The sequence below is a fragment of the Dendrobates tinctorius genome, unplaced genomic scaffold (assembly GCF_039654945.1).
Source record: "Dendrobates tinctorius isolate UK_male_01 unplaced genomic scaffold, ASM3965494v1 ptg000396l, whole genome shotgun sequence".
NCBI classification, from domain to species: domain Eukaryota; kingdom Metazoa; phylum Chordata; class Amphibia; order Anura; family Dendrobatidae; genus Dendrobates; species Dendrobates tinctorius.
The window spans coordinates 115,983-130,766 of record NW_027362062.1 but is presented as its reverse complement, the minus strand read 5'-3'; the positions used below and the strand labels follow the sequence as shown (position 1 = coordinate 130,766).

At 42.2% G+C, this 14,784-nt stretch overlaps 1 protein-coding gene across 2 annotated transcripts in view; it reads left to right on the top strand.

Annotated features, from left to right (window-relative positions):
• FAF1 (Fas associated factor 1) overlaps window positions 1-14,784 on the top strand; it is a 154,290-nt gene that overhangs the window by 23,912 nt on the left and 115,594 nt on the right. For both annotated transcript variants that reach the window (XM_073563721.1, XM_073563722.1), the window contains exons 3-4: window positions 3,486-3,532; window positions 4,774-4,991. In XM_073563721.1, the coding sequence (XP_073419822.1) occupies window positions 3,486-3,532; window positions 4,774-4,991 (265 nt within the window). The remainder of the gene's footprint in view (window positions 1-3,485; window positions 3,533-4,773; window positions 4,992-14,784) is intronic.

Sequence of the window (14,784 nt, the reverse complement as noted above, 5' to 3'; positions counted from 1 at the left end):
GTGGTCCTGTCAGTCGTGTGATGGCCGCATTGCTGGGCCGTCATGTGCACCTCTAAGTATGCGCTCGTTCACCCATAGAAAAGAGCTGTTCTCTGGACACTATACCCGTTATTAAAAGTTCTAGCCAAACTGCGTGGAGTCCTCCGATCACATGGAGCTAAATCCTTTTGAGCAGAGACTTTTTTTCCCCACCTCTTACAGATGTGGCCATTAACGCCTTCAATTTTGGCGTTCTTAGCTCTGAGACCCCCAAGATGGATTAAAGGTAGTGGTTGCAGCTCCATATGAGGGGTCGGGTCCGTGCGCTTTATCATGGAAACACTATTTAATCGACGTTCTGACTTTTTATAACTGTGATAAACATTCCCCCGTTCTGCCAATCGGCGCTGGTCCCAGCGGTCGGACCCCCACTGATCTGTAAATATATAATCCGAACACATTGGTCTGCATAGGAGCTACGAACCAAAAATCGGACCAGAGCATGGTTCTCCAGGTGTTGTAGCGCAGGCATTCTGGTAGCTGTAGTTCCACCACTGGCTGCAGACCTCCGCTCTGTGAATGTGTCCATACATCCGATACGTCCCTGTGCACATTCACGCGTGTTGTTGTGTGTTCAGCTCTCGAGTCGTCCGGTTTCCTACAAATTTCAAAGTTCAACTCCCGAGATGCATTTATGGAAATCTCAGCACTTTGGCGACGGTAGAGTCTGAGCTTCCCCCTCCTGCTCTGTTTTCTTAGCACGATCGCCAGGAAAGAGCGAAACATTAAAAAAAAACGAGGCCAGGACTGCAGAGTCATCATTTGTCCTCCTTGGCCATACAGAGCTTTGCTAAAAGTGTCATCAGAGGCTTTGTATGATATGTGCGTGAGGCAAGTGATCGCCGCCCCGACGTTTCGTGGGCATGAGCTGCTTCACCGCGGATTTCGCCCGAATCCATCACAAAGCGGTGAAAATCCGCCGGATATTGAGCTCGCTGAAGGTTTCTGATCCGCTCCATGACTCTATTTTCATGCATTTATTTCCCCCCAAATAATTATGAATAGGATTTTCAAAACTCCATTTACTTTGTGTTTTCCGCTGCAGATTTGTGCAGCAGAATTGTCATCGTGTGAACATGGCCTTGGAAGTGTAATGTTCATATTATATGTTGGATCTCCGATCTCCTCAGCTACAAATGGATTAATGACTTTTATTTATTTTTCTTATTATAAGGCCTTTCGATGTTTGTAAAGGGAGAGGATAAGGCTCCAGTCCAGCGTTCGGCTGCATTGGTAGCGTGGGAAGTTGCAGCAGTACACAGGGGGGTAGCCAATATGCCCCTAAATCGATCACCCCTGGGGGGTTATGTCGTGGTGCGAGTATGTTTTTTAGGTGCCATAAGAATAAAGGAGTTGCCGAAGCCCCACGCTTTCTCATAACCTGCACTCGATCTTGCAGTTTAGCATCTTTCACACCTTGCCCGCTGCACTGGCTAAAGGGGCACTTTGCCAGTTGGGTGCCCCTTCACCTTCATCGGGGATGGTGCCGCTAGTGGAGGCACCTTAGTTATCATGGAGACGAGACCTGAACTTTTGGGCTAGATTTGCTTTCCCCCAAAAAATGTTGTAAACCCCCCCCCCCCCCCATCTTCCTGAACATTGCATTATTGAAAGTGGCAAGTGTGTATTATACTCCTGGCCCCCGATTCATCAGTTGCAAATTTTTTTTATTTTTCTTGTCTTTTTAGTGGAAAAAGTTGCACTAAAATGTCACGAAATTTGCAGGGAATAAAACCCAAAAATCCCAGCATACAAAAAGTTTTACCAACTTTTTTTTTTTTTATAAAGTTCAATCATCTGAAAACATCAGGGAAATCCAAATCCTGCTCACAATAACGAAGATTAAAAAAAAAAAAATGTAGGCGAACACACAAAATAGACTTTACACAAAGCAGAAGTAGAAGAATAAGGGGCAAATGAAAAGCACCAAAAATAAACAAAAAAGGTTCAAATGCAGCAATGCATGGGGCTCTTAGTTTTTCGGAGCATATACATTTCTTATTTGGCTCCATTCTGTTCGGTGCCGATTTGTTTGGACATTGCATCATTTAACGTCTATGCTCCATAATACAATTCCGGGAAACCTTCCACTGACTATTGTTAGTAAGTTAAAGGGGAACTCCATTTCATATTGCAATGATACTTCATATGAGACGGCATCTCCTCACCCCGTGAGTATCTCAGACAGGCGCTCTTACATGCGTCGCCCTGCAGTACCGCAGCGTCGTGTTATTTATTATTCCTGATGTGACCTCACTGGTTAATGGGGAATGTGATGGCTCCCTTCTGCCCTCTTGTGGTGTTTGGCAGGATTGCGGTGCACTCAATATCGAAAACGCATTTATTTTAATCTGTTGTAATAAACAATTAAATGGCCGTCAGAATAAAATAAAGGAATTCTTGGTGTATGAACTTTACCTAACTTCTATAAACTTCCTAAATCAAGAAAAAAAAAATTCCCTGTGCTAAGTTTCTCTGCTTCTATACAGGTAGCCACTAGACTTTTTCAGACTTTCCGGGGGGGTGTTTCAGTCTAGGTATGTGGTCACACAAATCCCCACTCACTGTGTAACTAGACAGCTTCTCCTGGACCCCTGGACAGATTGTAATTCTGATGACCCCTCCGCTTTCCCAGTGTGAATAGTTGCTATGAAATAGAGGGGTTTGCATTTCTTTAATCAGATTTGCTTTTGAAGGCAGTGACTACTGATCTCTAGGTAATGACTGGATGATGACCAATGCTTGATAGGTGGGGTGCTGATTTGTGGACCCCCCCCCCCATACTGTTTTTTTTTTATTTGCCCCCCCCCCGTTAGGTTTTTTCTATACTCACCCTCCCCAGGTCCAGCACTGTGTCCCTGCTGTTGCTTTTGGAGTCTTTTATTGTCTGCAGCACTGATATCATATAGACAGAGCTGCATCCACAGCACATAGGCAGACTGGCTCATGCCATCAACTCTAAAAGAGCCGCTGAGCTCACTGATTGGCTGCAGTGCTGTCGATGTGACGTCAGCGGTGCAGACAATAACAGACTCCAGGACCAACGCTGCTGGACCAGGGGAGGGGAAATAAAGCAGAGTTTGTTTTTTAAATCCAGCTGCAACTGGGGACAGAGGTTTTCTGAAACGAGAAAACCCCCTTTTAAATGATAATTTTGTTGTAGGGGAAAAATGCGGTGTTAGCGAGAGATGTCATGGGCCCCTGAGCAGGAAGGTTCTCCGTCATGTCCATACGGGTCCTGCTAATTCTGGATGGAGTTCACTAATATGTAATGCTAAATCCGAGGTAGCGGGGAGGACCAAGCCACGTCTCCTGTGCCTGGGTAGATGCACCTCTAAGTGGTTCTGGTCACACCGGATGAGATCGCAGGCTCACGGGTTACATAGGACTGACGCTTTACACTTTTCTGGCTGTACTGAGACATTTTTCATTTCTGTTTCTGACAGGCAGCAATAAACGGCGTCATACCACAAGAAAATGGCATTTTACAGAGGTAAGTACAATACGATCATACTGCCTGCAGGTATGTGCCTATTGTGACTACAGATGACTGCTCCTCACAGTAAAGTGCCGGCCACATGGCAAATAGCCCTTCAGCGGATGGCAGGGAGTATCCTGAAAACATCAGTGGTGTACACACAGATATAACGCTACAGGCTTTATGGTTATTCCCACATTGTAGACCAGTTCATATCTTCTTAAAGAGAATGAGCCAGAAGAAAATGGATGATATATAGATGATATACACACACACACACATTTCAGTCTGGCCACTAAGCTTTAATCTAGCCTCATAATTCCTGTTCTGTACAGAAGAGTTTTCAGCGGTTTCATTATCACCACAGACAGGATTACAATGACTGATAACATCTCTACAGTAGATTACACAGGATCCACCACTCACAATAGGTCATGTCACAGCTCACCTCCCCCTCTTGTACAATGACTGATAACACCTCTATATACAGTATATAGCACAGAGTCCACCATTCACAGCAGATCTCACAGCTCACCTCCTTGCCCTCCTGTACAATGACTGATAACACACCTCTATATACAGTAGATTACACAGGATCTACTGTTCACAATAGGTGATGTCACAGCTCACCTCCTGCTCCTCCTGTACAATGAATGATATCCCCTCTATATACAGTAGATTACACAGGATCCACCGTTCACAATAGGTGATGTCACAGCTCACCTCCTCCTCCTATGCAATGACTGATAACACCTCTATATACTGTAGATAATACAGAATCCACCATACCTCCCTGCCCTATGGCCTTTGCAGAAACTAGACATGCTCCGATAATCCTTCTGTACAACACATAACAATAGACTAAGATCCTGTTAATATCCATAGGCCCAATAAGATGTAGCAGTCCAGTATTAGGCCTAGTGGGAGAATAATTCCACTTTTGTTCTGAAATTTGCAACTTTTTTGTATCCCTCTTACTTTCAAAAGTGGCAAAAGAAGCGAGCAGAGTAAAGCAGTGGAGAGCAGGACCATTACCTCTTTGGCGGGTTTGCAGCAGAAATTTGCTGAACTTGTAAAGAAAATGTTCATAATTTTTTTTTATTTTCTGGTGCAAGTAAAACCCAAAGTTGTGCCAGATGTATTAAGACTCGCGCGCCTTTTAATAACTTGGGTGCATCTTAGTCTGGTGCAGATGAGACGACGAGTAGCAGGAAAGATGGCGTCTGGTAATTCGTAATCTCTCTTCATAATTTCAGTGACTACACCTCGGAAACGATCCAGAATCCTGTGTTTGGTCCTTCCGCCCTGCCCAACACCTCCGCCTCCATTGCTTCCTCTTCATCCTCAGGCTCGGCCTTTCGCCCAGTAATTCCAAGCCGGCAGGTCGTGGAGCGACTATCCCGTATGTTGGACTTCAAAGTGGAGTATAGAGATAAGACGGCGGATGTGGTTCTTGAAGACAGCTGCACTGTTGGTAAGGTTTCCAGCTCGTCCCGTACGCCATCTGTTTCACGCTTTATGATCCCTTCTATGTTGGATGTGTTGGTGTGTCCGAGCAGAGAAGGCGACATTTAAAAAAAAAAAGTTATCCATATTATTATATTTATTATTTAAAATTAATAATAAATACTGGCATCTAAGTAAAATAAATAAAATAACTAAATATGATATAATACAAATTATATTATGTAATATTATTTTATTTCTTTTTAATTTAGTTGCCTGTATTTTGGGATGAAAATAATTTTTGCAATTGGGTTTCATTGAAAATATTGCACTGTTTTGGCTATTTTGCAGGCTTAACTTTGAATCTTTGAATTTAATAACTTAAATAAACTTGGCACTCAAAAACAGAGCAGTTTGACAGTTCCTTTATTGTGTGCATCCAGACAACAATTAAGGCTAGTTTCACATTTGCGCTTTATAGCGCAGCGACGGCCTGCGCATGGCCGCCGCTAAGCCCCGCCCCCTGCCGGCTCCCTGCCCGCCCCTTCTGGTCATCACCGCCTTCTAGCGCGCATGGGCGCTTGCGATCTGCGCACCCTATCTTTAGCATAGGGTGCACAGATCGTGCGCTGGCCGTGCGCTAGCAGGATTTTGCCGTGCGCTGCGCACTTTTGAAGGTGCGCCCGTGTGCGCCGAACGCAGCATGTTGCATTTCGGCGCGCACGGCACACCTTCAAAAGTGCGCAGCGCACGGCAAAATCCTGCTAGCGCACGATCTGTGCACCCTATGCTAAAGATAGGGTGCGCAGATCGCAAGCGCCCATGTGCGCTAGAAGGTGGCGATGACCGGAAGGGGCGGGCAGGGGCGGGGCTTAGCGGCGGCCGTGCGCAGCCCATCGCTGCGCTATAAAGCGCAAATGTGAAACTAGCCTAACTTGAACGTTTTCGGTCCTTAGTATGGACCTTCATCAGAAAGTTATTCTCATAGATGATAGCTAGAACATAAACCAATATAATAAACAAAATATTACCATTTACGAACATAACATAAATGATTATAAATTCGCACACATGTAACAAGATAGTATATAGCATAAATGTTACTACATAAAGTCGATGGTGCTTCAATGGTGAACTAGAGAATCCGGAAAACTGGTCTAAGTGTGCCCAGTGAGAGTCAATGGATCTGTGGGCAGAAAAAGAAGTCCGTGCTCTGATGGTAGTCAAGGAAAAGAAATCCACAATAATGTGCATATTGACAATAACCTGTATAGCAAAGTTGCATAACCGTAATAAAGGATACAATATCTCATAGTAGGTGACGTAGTACTGAAAATGATAAGCAACCCCCCACTGAGGGGTAGAAAAACACCAGGTGGTAGAACGTACTCCTATAGTAATACCTAGGAAAAGGAGCTGTGCAGAGGAGGCCATATATGTGTGGGCTGAGTGTCCAGGATGAGAATCCGGTGTTGCTGAAAGGCGAAATGAGATACTAATGATTACAGGTGCACAACATGTTGCTGAAAACGTGGTACAGAGAGACGATGTTTATTGTATGAATGGGCAACCATGAAGTACCTGGATCTAGTGAGGATGATGGATGTGGTAACAGAGCGGTTTGCAGCTACTGCCCCATAGAAGTAGATGGGCACTGTGTGACCATGAATGAGAGAGAGAATCCTCCTCACTGGATCCAGGTCCTTTATGGCACTTTGCTATACAGGTTATTGTGAGAATAGCTTTCTGATGAAGGTCCATATTAAGGACCGAAAACGTTCACGTTAATTGTTGTCTGGATGCACACAATAAAGGAACTGTCAAACTGCTCTAGTTTTGAGTGCCAAGTTTATTTGTTATCAGTTGGTTGGATACCGGACTTGGGCACCTAACTCTCGCTATCTGAGTGCCGTATTCTCTTTATTCAACTTTGAATTTAATCACATATGACCTGAATATAGGAATTAGTTGCAAGACACTTTCTATTAGGCGTAGATACACACAATCCTTACCAGTCCAATGTTATGCCGCAGGATAATACAATAATGCAATACAGTGATACAATAGACAAAACAAAAAAAAATGAAGAAATCGGGGTGGGAACAAACCTCCAATAGCAGGTGGTATATAATGTAGCCAGGTTACATCTGATCCATTAATATATTGACGTTAATCTGCTGAGATTGATATGTTTAATATCAATGTGATGTTATGAAATCATAAACACAAATGGTGGCTAAAGAGTAGTAGGGAATAATGATAATAAAGTGCATGTGGTAGTATAAAAGGCGCTGTCACAAAGCACATTGTTATGGTCAGTCAACCCAGAATTAACTGTTCTGTTTGAACTGGAAACAAGGTTGCTTTTTCAGAACTTAAAGTGCATTAATCAGTGTAAACAAAGCAATGTCCACCGATGTGGGGATAGAAATGGTATCCCAGCAGCATATTATTCCTAAATGCTCATAGCAGGTACATTACCTTAAAAGTCAATATCGAGGCACCTTGAGTGAAAAGGAATGAAGAGCCGTGCCTCCCAGACCCCCTACACCATTTCGCTCACGCTGATTCCAGTGATGAAGCGTGAGCGAAACGACGTATAGTTCTAGGAGGCACGGCTCTTCATTCCTTTTTTTACTCTGGTTTCTCAATATTGACTCTTTGAGGTAATGTACCTGCTATGAGCATTTAGGAATAATATGCTGCTGGGATACGATTTCTATCCCCACATCGGTGGACATTGCTTTGTTTACACTGATTAATGCACTTTATTTAAGTTCTGAAAAAGCAACCTTGTTTCCGGTTCAAACAGAACAAGTTATTCTGTGTTGACTGACCAGAACCGAACCTGTTCTTTCTGCTGTTTAACCACGTATTTTGTGACCGTGCCTTTTTTACTTCTCTACGCTAGCCAGGGCTGTGGAGTCGGAGCTCATTTTGGTGGAGTCGGTATAAAATGGACCGACTCCTAAAATATATAATAAATTGGGTACAATAGTTCAATGCAGAATGTGCGGAATATTTTTTCATAGGAATTTTGGAAAGTTATGAAATGTCCTATAAATGACTGTTCTATTCCTGATCTAAGGCTACATTCACACACAGCGTTTTTGCTGAGTTTTTTGAGGATATGTTTCTCAGCTGCAAAAGCAGATCAGCTTTTTAAAAAAACGCATCACCTGAAAGGTTTTTGAGCTCATAGATGAAGTTTTCAATAGCAAAAGCAGATTAGTAATCTGCTCTATCCATTTATCCATATCTGTCTATCCATATCTTATCTGTACCAAAAAGAATGAAAGCCGGATAGCACACAGACTAACACTCCTTCTTTTTTTTTTTTTTTTTTAGCACCAGTCAGGTACACCTCATAGCTGCCCAAAAGGACGCCCAGGACAGGCATTGCTTGTCTTCAGTAACGCATCAACATCAATTGATAGTTGGAATAAATAGACTGCATTCACCACATCTTAAGGTGCAGGCTTTATTTTCAAGTGTAGGGGTGTGCAGTATGAGGTTCTGCAGCAGCTGAGGTGTGCAGTATGAGATTCTGCGGAACAGTATGAGGTTCTGCCCCCCCCCCCCCCATAGTTTTGATCCTGGCTAAAACCGTTTCATATAGATATGGCAAACCCTCAGGTAACCCTAAATGAAGGTCAATGGGCACAGGTGGCTGAATTGAAGGAAATGCTTAATCACCTATTTACCGTGACTAAAAAATTACAAGCTGAGGATTTAACTCCTGGCATTTTCATAAGGGAGTGGAAGAACTTGCTGTTACTAAAGGAAAAGAAGCTCTGACTGAGGTAGCAGTTAGGATGAGTGGCCTACAGGAGGACTGCCAGGCGCAAGAGGACTTGGGTCCTGACAGTGCTACTGCTGCCATATCTTCATCCTCATCAAAGAACAAAGACGAAAGAATCTAATTAATAAAAATATTGGAGAAAGAGAAACCAATCACAAACTAAAATGTTTCTATACTAATGCACAAAGCATGGGCAACAAACAAGGAGAATTGGAACTACTAACACAGGAAAAGAAATATGATGTCATTGGAATCACTGAAACTTGGTGGGACAATACACATGATTGGAATACAAGACTAGAAGGATACAACTTATTTGCAAGAAATAGACTTGATAAACCAGGAGGGGGTGTCGCATTGTATGTTCGAAACGCGTATATCTGCACAGAGATTGAAGCTTCAGAGACTGGGAGTTCTGTGGAAACTGTTTGGGTAAGAATACAAGGACAGAACAATGGAAAGGACACCATTGTAGGCATTTACTACAGGCCGCCTGTGCAAGCCGAAGATATAGATGAACTCTTTATGCATCAGATGGCCAAGTTCTCCAAAAAATATGACATGGTTGTCATGGGAGATTTCAACTATCCAGACATTTGTTGGGAATCTCTCTCAGGCAAAACTAACAGGTCAAGGAAATTCTTATCCTCTCTTGCTGACAACTTTATCTTCCAAAAGGTAAGGGAGAAAACAAGGGGAACTGCTACCTTGGATCTAATCCTTATAAACAGGGAGGAAATGGTTGAGGAGGTAAAAGTGGCTGGGACCCTAGGAGGTAGCGACCATGCTATTTTAGAATTTTGGATAACTAGAGGAGGAAGACCTGTGAAGACTCAGACGTCAAGGTTAGATTTCAGAAAGGCAGATTTTAAGGGATTCAGAAAGAGAATTGGAGGGATCCAATGGCTGGATATCCTTAAAGACAAAAATGTCCAGGAAGGATGGGAAATCTTGAAAAATGAAATTCTCAATGCACAGTTGTTAACAATTCCGAAAAGAGGGAAGAATAGGAAGCATTTAAGGAAACCAGGATGGATGAACACAGAACTTAAGCACATGCTAAAAAGGAAGAAAAAAATGTTTATAAAATGGAAAGAGGGAGGCATATCTAAAGAAGAATATAATGCTGTCTGCAGAACCTGCAGGGCACAAATCAGATTATCTAAAGCTGAAAATGAACTGAGGCTTGCAAGAGATGTCAAAAGCAATAATAAAGGATTTTGGGGATATGTCAAAAGTAAAAGAAAAGTCAAAGATGCTATAGTATTTTTACAGGATGAAAATGATGAAATGGTAAGACAGGATGTTGAGAAGGCTGAACTTTTAAATTCCTATTTTGCATCTGTTTTCTCTCAGAAAGGAAATGCAACATCAACTGTTATTCACTGTCCTATTAAGGGAATAGAAGAATCCAGGATATCTATAAACAGAAAGATAGTGAGGAAACACTTAGCTAACCTAAATGAATTCAAGTCTCCAGGTCCAGATGAATTACACCCCAGAGTACTGAAGGAGATAGCAGAAGAAATTTTTGAACCCCTCTCCATAATCTTTGAAAATTCTTGGAGAACAGGAGAAGTGCCAGAAGACTGGAGAAGAGCAAATGTTGTTCCTATCTTCAAAAAGGGGAAGAAGGTGGACCCAGGCAACTATAGGCCGGTGAGTCTGACTTCTATACCAGGAAAGATCTTTGAACAAATTATTAAACAACATGTATGTCAATACCTGGATAAGAATGAAGTGATTAAACAGAGTCAGCATGGGTTTGTAACTGATAAGTCATGTCAGATTAACTTAATTTCCTTCTATGACGGTATCACTGATTGGGTGGATCAAGGAAATGCTGTAGATATAGTATATCTTGACTTCAGCAAAGCATTTGACAAAGTCTCTCATACAATCCTTATTGAAAAAATGACTAAGTATGGAATAGACAAGGCAACTGTTAGGTGGATTCATAACTGGCTTAGTGATCGGACCCAAAGAGTGGTCGTAAATGGCTGCACATGCACTTGGAAGAATGTCTCAAGTGGGGTACCACAGGGCTCTGTCCTGGGCCCTGTATTGTTCAACATCTTTATCAACGATTTAGATGAAGGAATTGAGGGTAAACTGATTAAATTTGCTGATGACACAAAGCTAGGAGGGATAGCTAATACTAGAGAGGAGAGAGAGATGATTCAAAAAGATTTAAATAAACTGGAGAAGTGGGCAGCAACTAACAGAATGGTTTTTAACAGGGAGAAATGCAAAGTACTACATCTGGGCAATAAAAATGAAAAAAGTATATATAGAATGGGAGGAATAGGGCTAAGTGACAGCACATGTGAAAAAGACTTGGGTATACTAATAGATCACAGACTGAATATGAGTCAACAGTGTGATGCAGCAGCAAAAAAGGCAAATGCAATTCTAGGATGTATTAACAGAAGCATACAGTCTAGATCACGTGAAGTCATTATTTCCCTCTACTCCTCTTTGGTCAGACCTCATCTGGAATATTGTGTCCAGTTTTGGGCACCACATTTTAAAAAAGACATCAACAAACTGGAGCAAGTTCAGAAAAGAGCGACCAGAATGGTGACCGGTCTGCAAACCCTGTCTTATGAGGAAAGGTTGCAGGATTTGGGAATGTTTAGTTTGCAAAAGAGAAGACTGAGAGGAGACTTAATAGCTGTCTACAAATATCTAAAGGGCTGTCACATTGTAGAAGGATCAACTTTATTCTCATTTGCACAAGGAAAGACTAGAAGCAATGGGATGAAACTGAATGGGAAGAGACACAGATTAGATATTAGAAAAAACTTTTTGACAGTTAGAGTGATCAATGAGTGGAACAGGCTGCCACGAGAAGTGGTGAGTTCTCCTTCAATGGAAGTCTTCAAACAGAGGCTGGACAGACATCTGACTGGGATGATTTAGCGAATCCTGCTTTGAGCAGGGGGTTGGACCAGATGGCCCAGGAGGTCCCTTCCAACTCTACGATTCTATGATTCTATGATTCTATCAGATGAGGAGTTTGACTTTGACAAGTATTTGGATGACATGGAGCAGGCAAAGCGTTGCCGCAAGGAAAAAGATTTCACTCCGTCTCCTATAGCAGCAGATTGACCATATTTCAGCAGAATGTTTCACTTGCTCTCAAAGAAATAGAAAAATTCAACCGTTCATCAAAACTGACTGTGCATGAGGCAATTCCTTTATACCCGGAAATTGTTAGAGATGTTCCCATGTGGTTACGACTTTGCCTCCAACCCAAGTTAGTGTAGAGAGGTTGTTCTCTAGCCTTAAAATTATTAGGTCAGATTTGAGGTCATCTATGAAGGAGGATCTGATGGAGGCAATTCTGTTTCTTAGAACAAATTCATAGACTGCACAAATGTTATTTAGTATGTTTTTGTTGAAAACTGTTTTTTGCCACTTACAGTTTATTACATAGTGATATATATATATGCTATATATATGTAATCGATATTACATGGTGTATTACATATTTACAATTTATTCCATGTTTTTGTGTTCTAAAGTTGTATTCCAATATATATTATGTTCTATCTAAATGTCTTGATTATTGTATCATAAAAATGATTAAATGTCTGATGTTCACATTGTACTACAATAAATTCTTCACTTAAATATAAGCAATATATGTCGGAGTCGGAGTCGGTGGAAGGGAAATTGAGGAGTCGGAGTCGCAGGTTTGGCTTACCGACTCCACAGCCCTGATGCAAGCACATGCACTTCATTATCATTACCCTTCTTACTTCCCCACTACTCTTTAGCCACTATTAGGCTGTGTGCCCACGATGCGTTTTGTTAAGCGTTTCCGCAGCGTTTGAGCCGGATCAGACGCTGCAGAAATGCTTAAAAGATGCATCAAATTAATTAGCATGCGTTTTTGGCTTTTTGTGCCAATGCATGCGTTTTTAACCGCAGCTAAAAACGCAGCATGCTCATTAATTCCCGCATTGCTGAGCGTTTATAGCCATCCCCAATGATCCCAGAAATCGCGTGTCAAAAAACGCGTCATAAATCGCGCAAAAAACGCGCGGAAAAAGACGCGCGTTTTCTGGGAAGGGGATCCTTTTCCTGAGCGTTTAAAAACGCTAGTGTGGGCACATAGTCTTATTGTGTTTATGATTTCATAATATCCAGTTTAAACATATCAATCTCAGCCGATTAACGTCAATATATTAATGGATCCGATGTAACTTGGCTACATTATATGGCTCCCGCTATTGGAGGTTTGTTCCCACCCTGTTTTCTTAATTTTTTTTTTGTATTGTCTATTGTACTAATGAAAACTGTTATTTTAATCTAGCTAGAATCTTTTATCCTGCGACCTAAGGTTTGTGTATGTATTTCAATTTTGATGTGGTCTGTGGTCATAAATCAACTGAAAACAGAGCAGAATGACAGATAAAAAAAAAAAAAGGCTATCAAACTCGTCTGACCATCATATCAGGCTGACTGGTGGAATCTCAGTTAACTCAATAGACTGTTCAACGCAGAGGCTATAAACAGCAATCGGTGCAAATTTTTTAATGAAGCCCAATAGCAAAAATGATTCTTGGCCCCAAATACTGGCATTTAATTATAGAGAATAATGTTTCCCCTTTTAACAAAAGTATGAGCACACACCAATAACTCCATGTGGATGGCATAGTCCGGGCCGGATAGCAGCTTATCCCAGTGGGAGGAAAAACATTTTTGGAAAACGCTTAGTTGACGTTTTTGGAAAGGGAAGGGTCAAATATATTTTTTTGGTTAACTTTGAGGCTATGTGCCCACGTAGCGATTTTTAAGCGTTTTTGCCGCGATTTTCGGCGCGAAAACGCTGCAAAAACGTTTAAAAATCTTGTACAGAACGCACCCCATGCATTCCTATGGCATTCCGCACATGCTGTGCTAATGCTGCGCTTTTTTCCGCAGCGGAATCGCATCGCGGAAAAAATCTCAGCATGCTCATTCTTTTGTGCGGAATCACAAAGATTTGCCGTGATTCCGCACCCATAGGAATGCATGAGAATCGCTTACTTCCCGCATGTGGCTATGCCCACCATGCGGGAAGTGAAGCGTCTCATGTGCGGTTGGTACCCACGGTGTGGAGGAGAGGAGACTGTCCTCCAGGCCCTGGGTACCATACCCCTGTAAAAAAAAGAATAAAAAATCGGGGTATATTTACCTTCCGATGTCCCGCTCTGCATTCCCGGCCTCAGCGTTCCCAGTAATGCCTTGCGGCAAGGTCCAGTGATGTCGTAGTCTCGTGTGACTCTAGAGGTCTCGCGAGATCGCTATAGCAACGCGAGACTACGTCATCACAGGTCTCACAAGGCATTACTGGGATCGCTGAGGACCGGGATGGCAGCACGGGACGCCGGAAGGTAAATATACCCTGATTTTTTTTATTTTTTTTAGCATTTTAACATCCTATCTTTTACTATTGATGCCGCATAGGCAGCCTCAATAGTAAAAAGCTGCTCACACTTGTCAAACACTATGTTTGACGAGTGTGACCAACCTGTCAATCACTTTCCAAGCGATGCTTCAATTCGCTTGGAAAGTGCTTGAATATCGCACACGAAAATCGCGATCATAATCGCGGTGAAATCGCGCGGAAAAAAACCGCGCGATTTCTGGGAAGGAGTCCGGTTTTTAGTGAGCGTTTTAAAACGCAACGTGGGCACATAGCCTATCAGTTCTTGGCGCAGGGTTGATTTCTTTTGTGTTTGCATTGAGACATTATAAGAAACGTGTGAGTGGCATAGAAGGATGCGGACTCCTCCAGGGTCTTTTTTTTTTTTCTTCACTTTAAGGGAACCTGTCACCTCTGCTAGGGATGTGCAAAGAGACAAAATGCTGGGAAAAGTCAGATTGTGCAAAAAGTATTTACATTTTTGCATTTTTTTGACTATTGCAAGCTCTTTGTTTCTCTGCATATCCCTAGCTGCAGAATGAGATAACTGAGAATCTGTCAGCAAGCTCTTTCTGACAGGGGTTTTGTAACTTTTATTTTTTT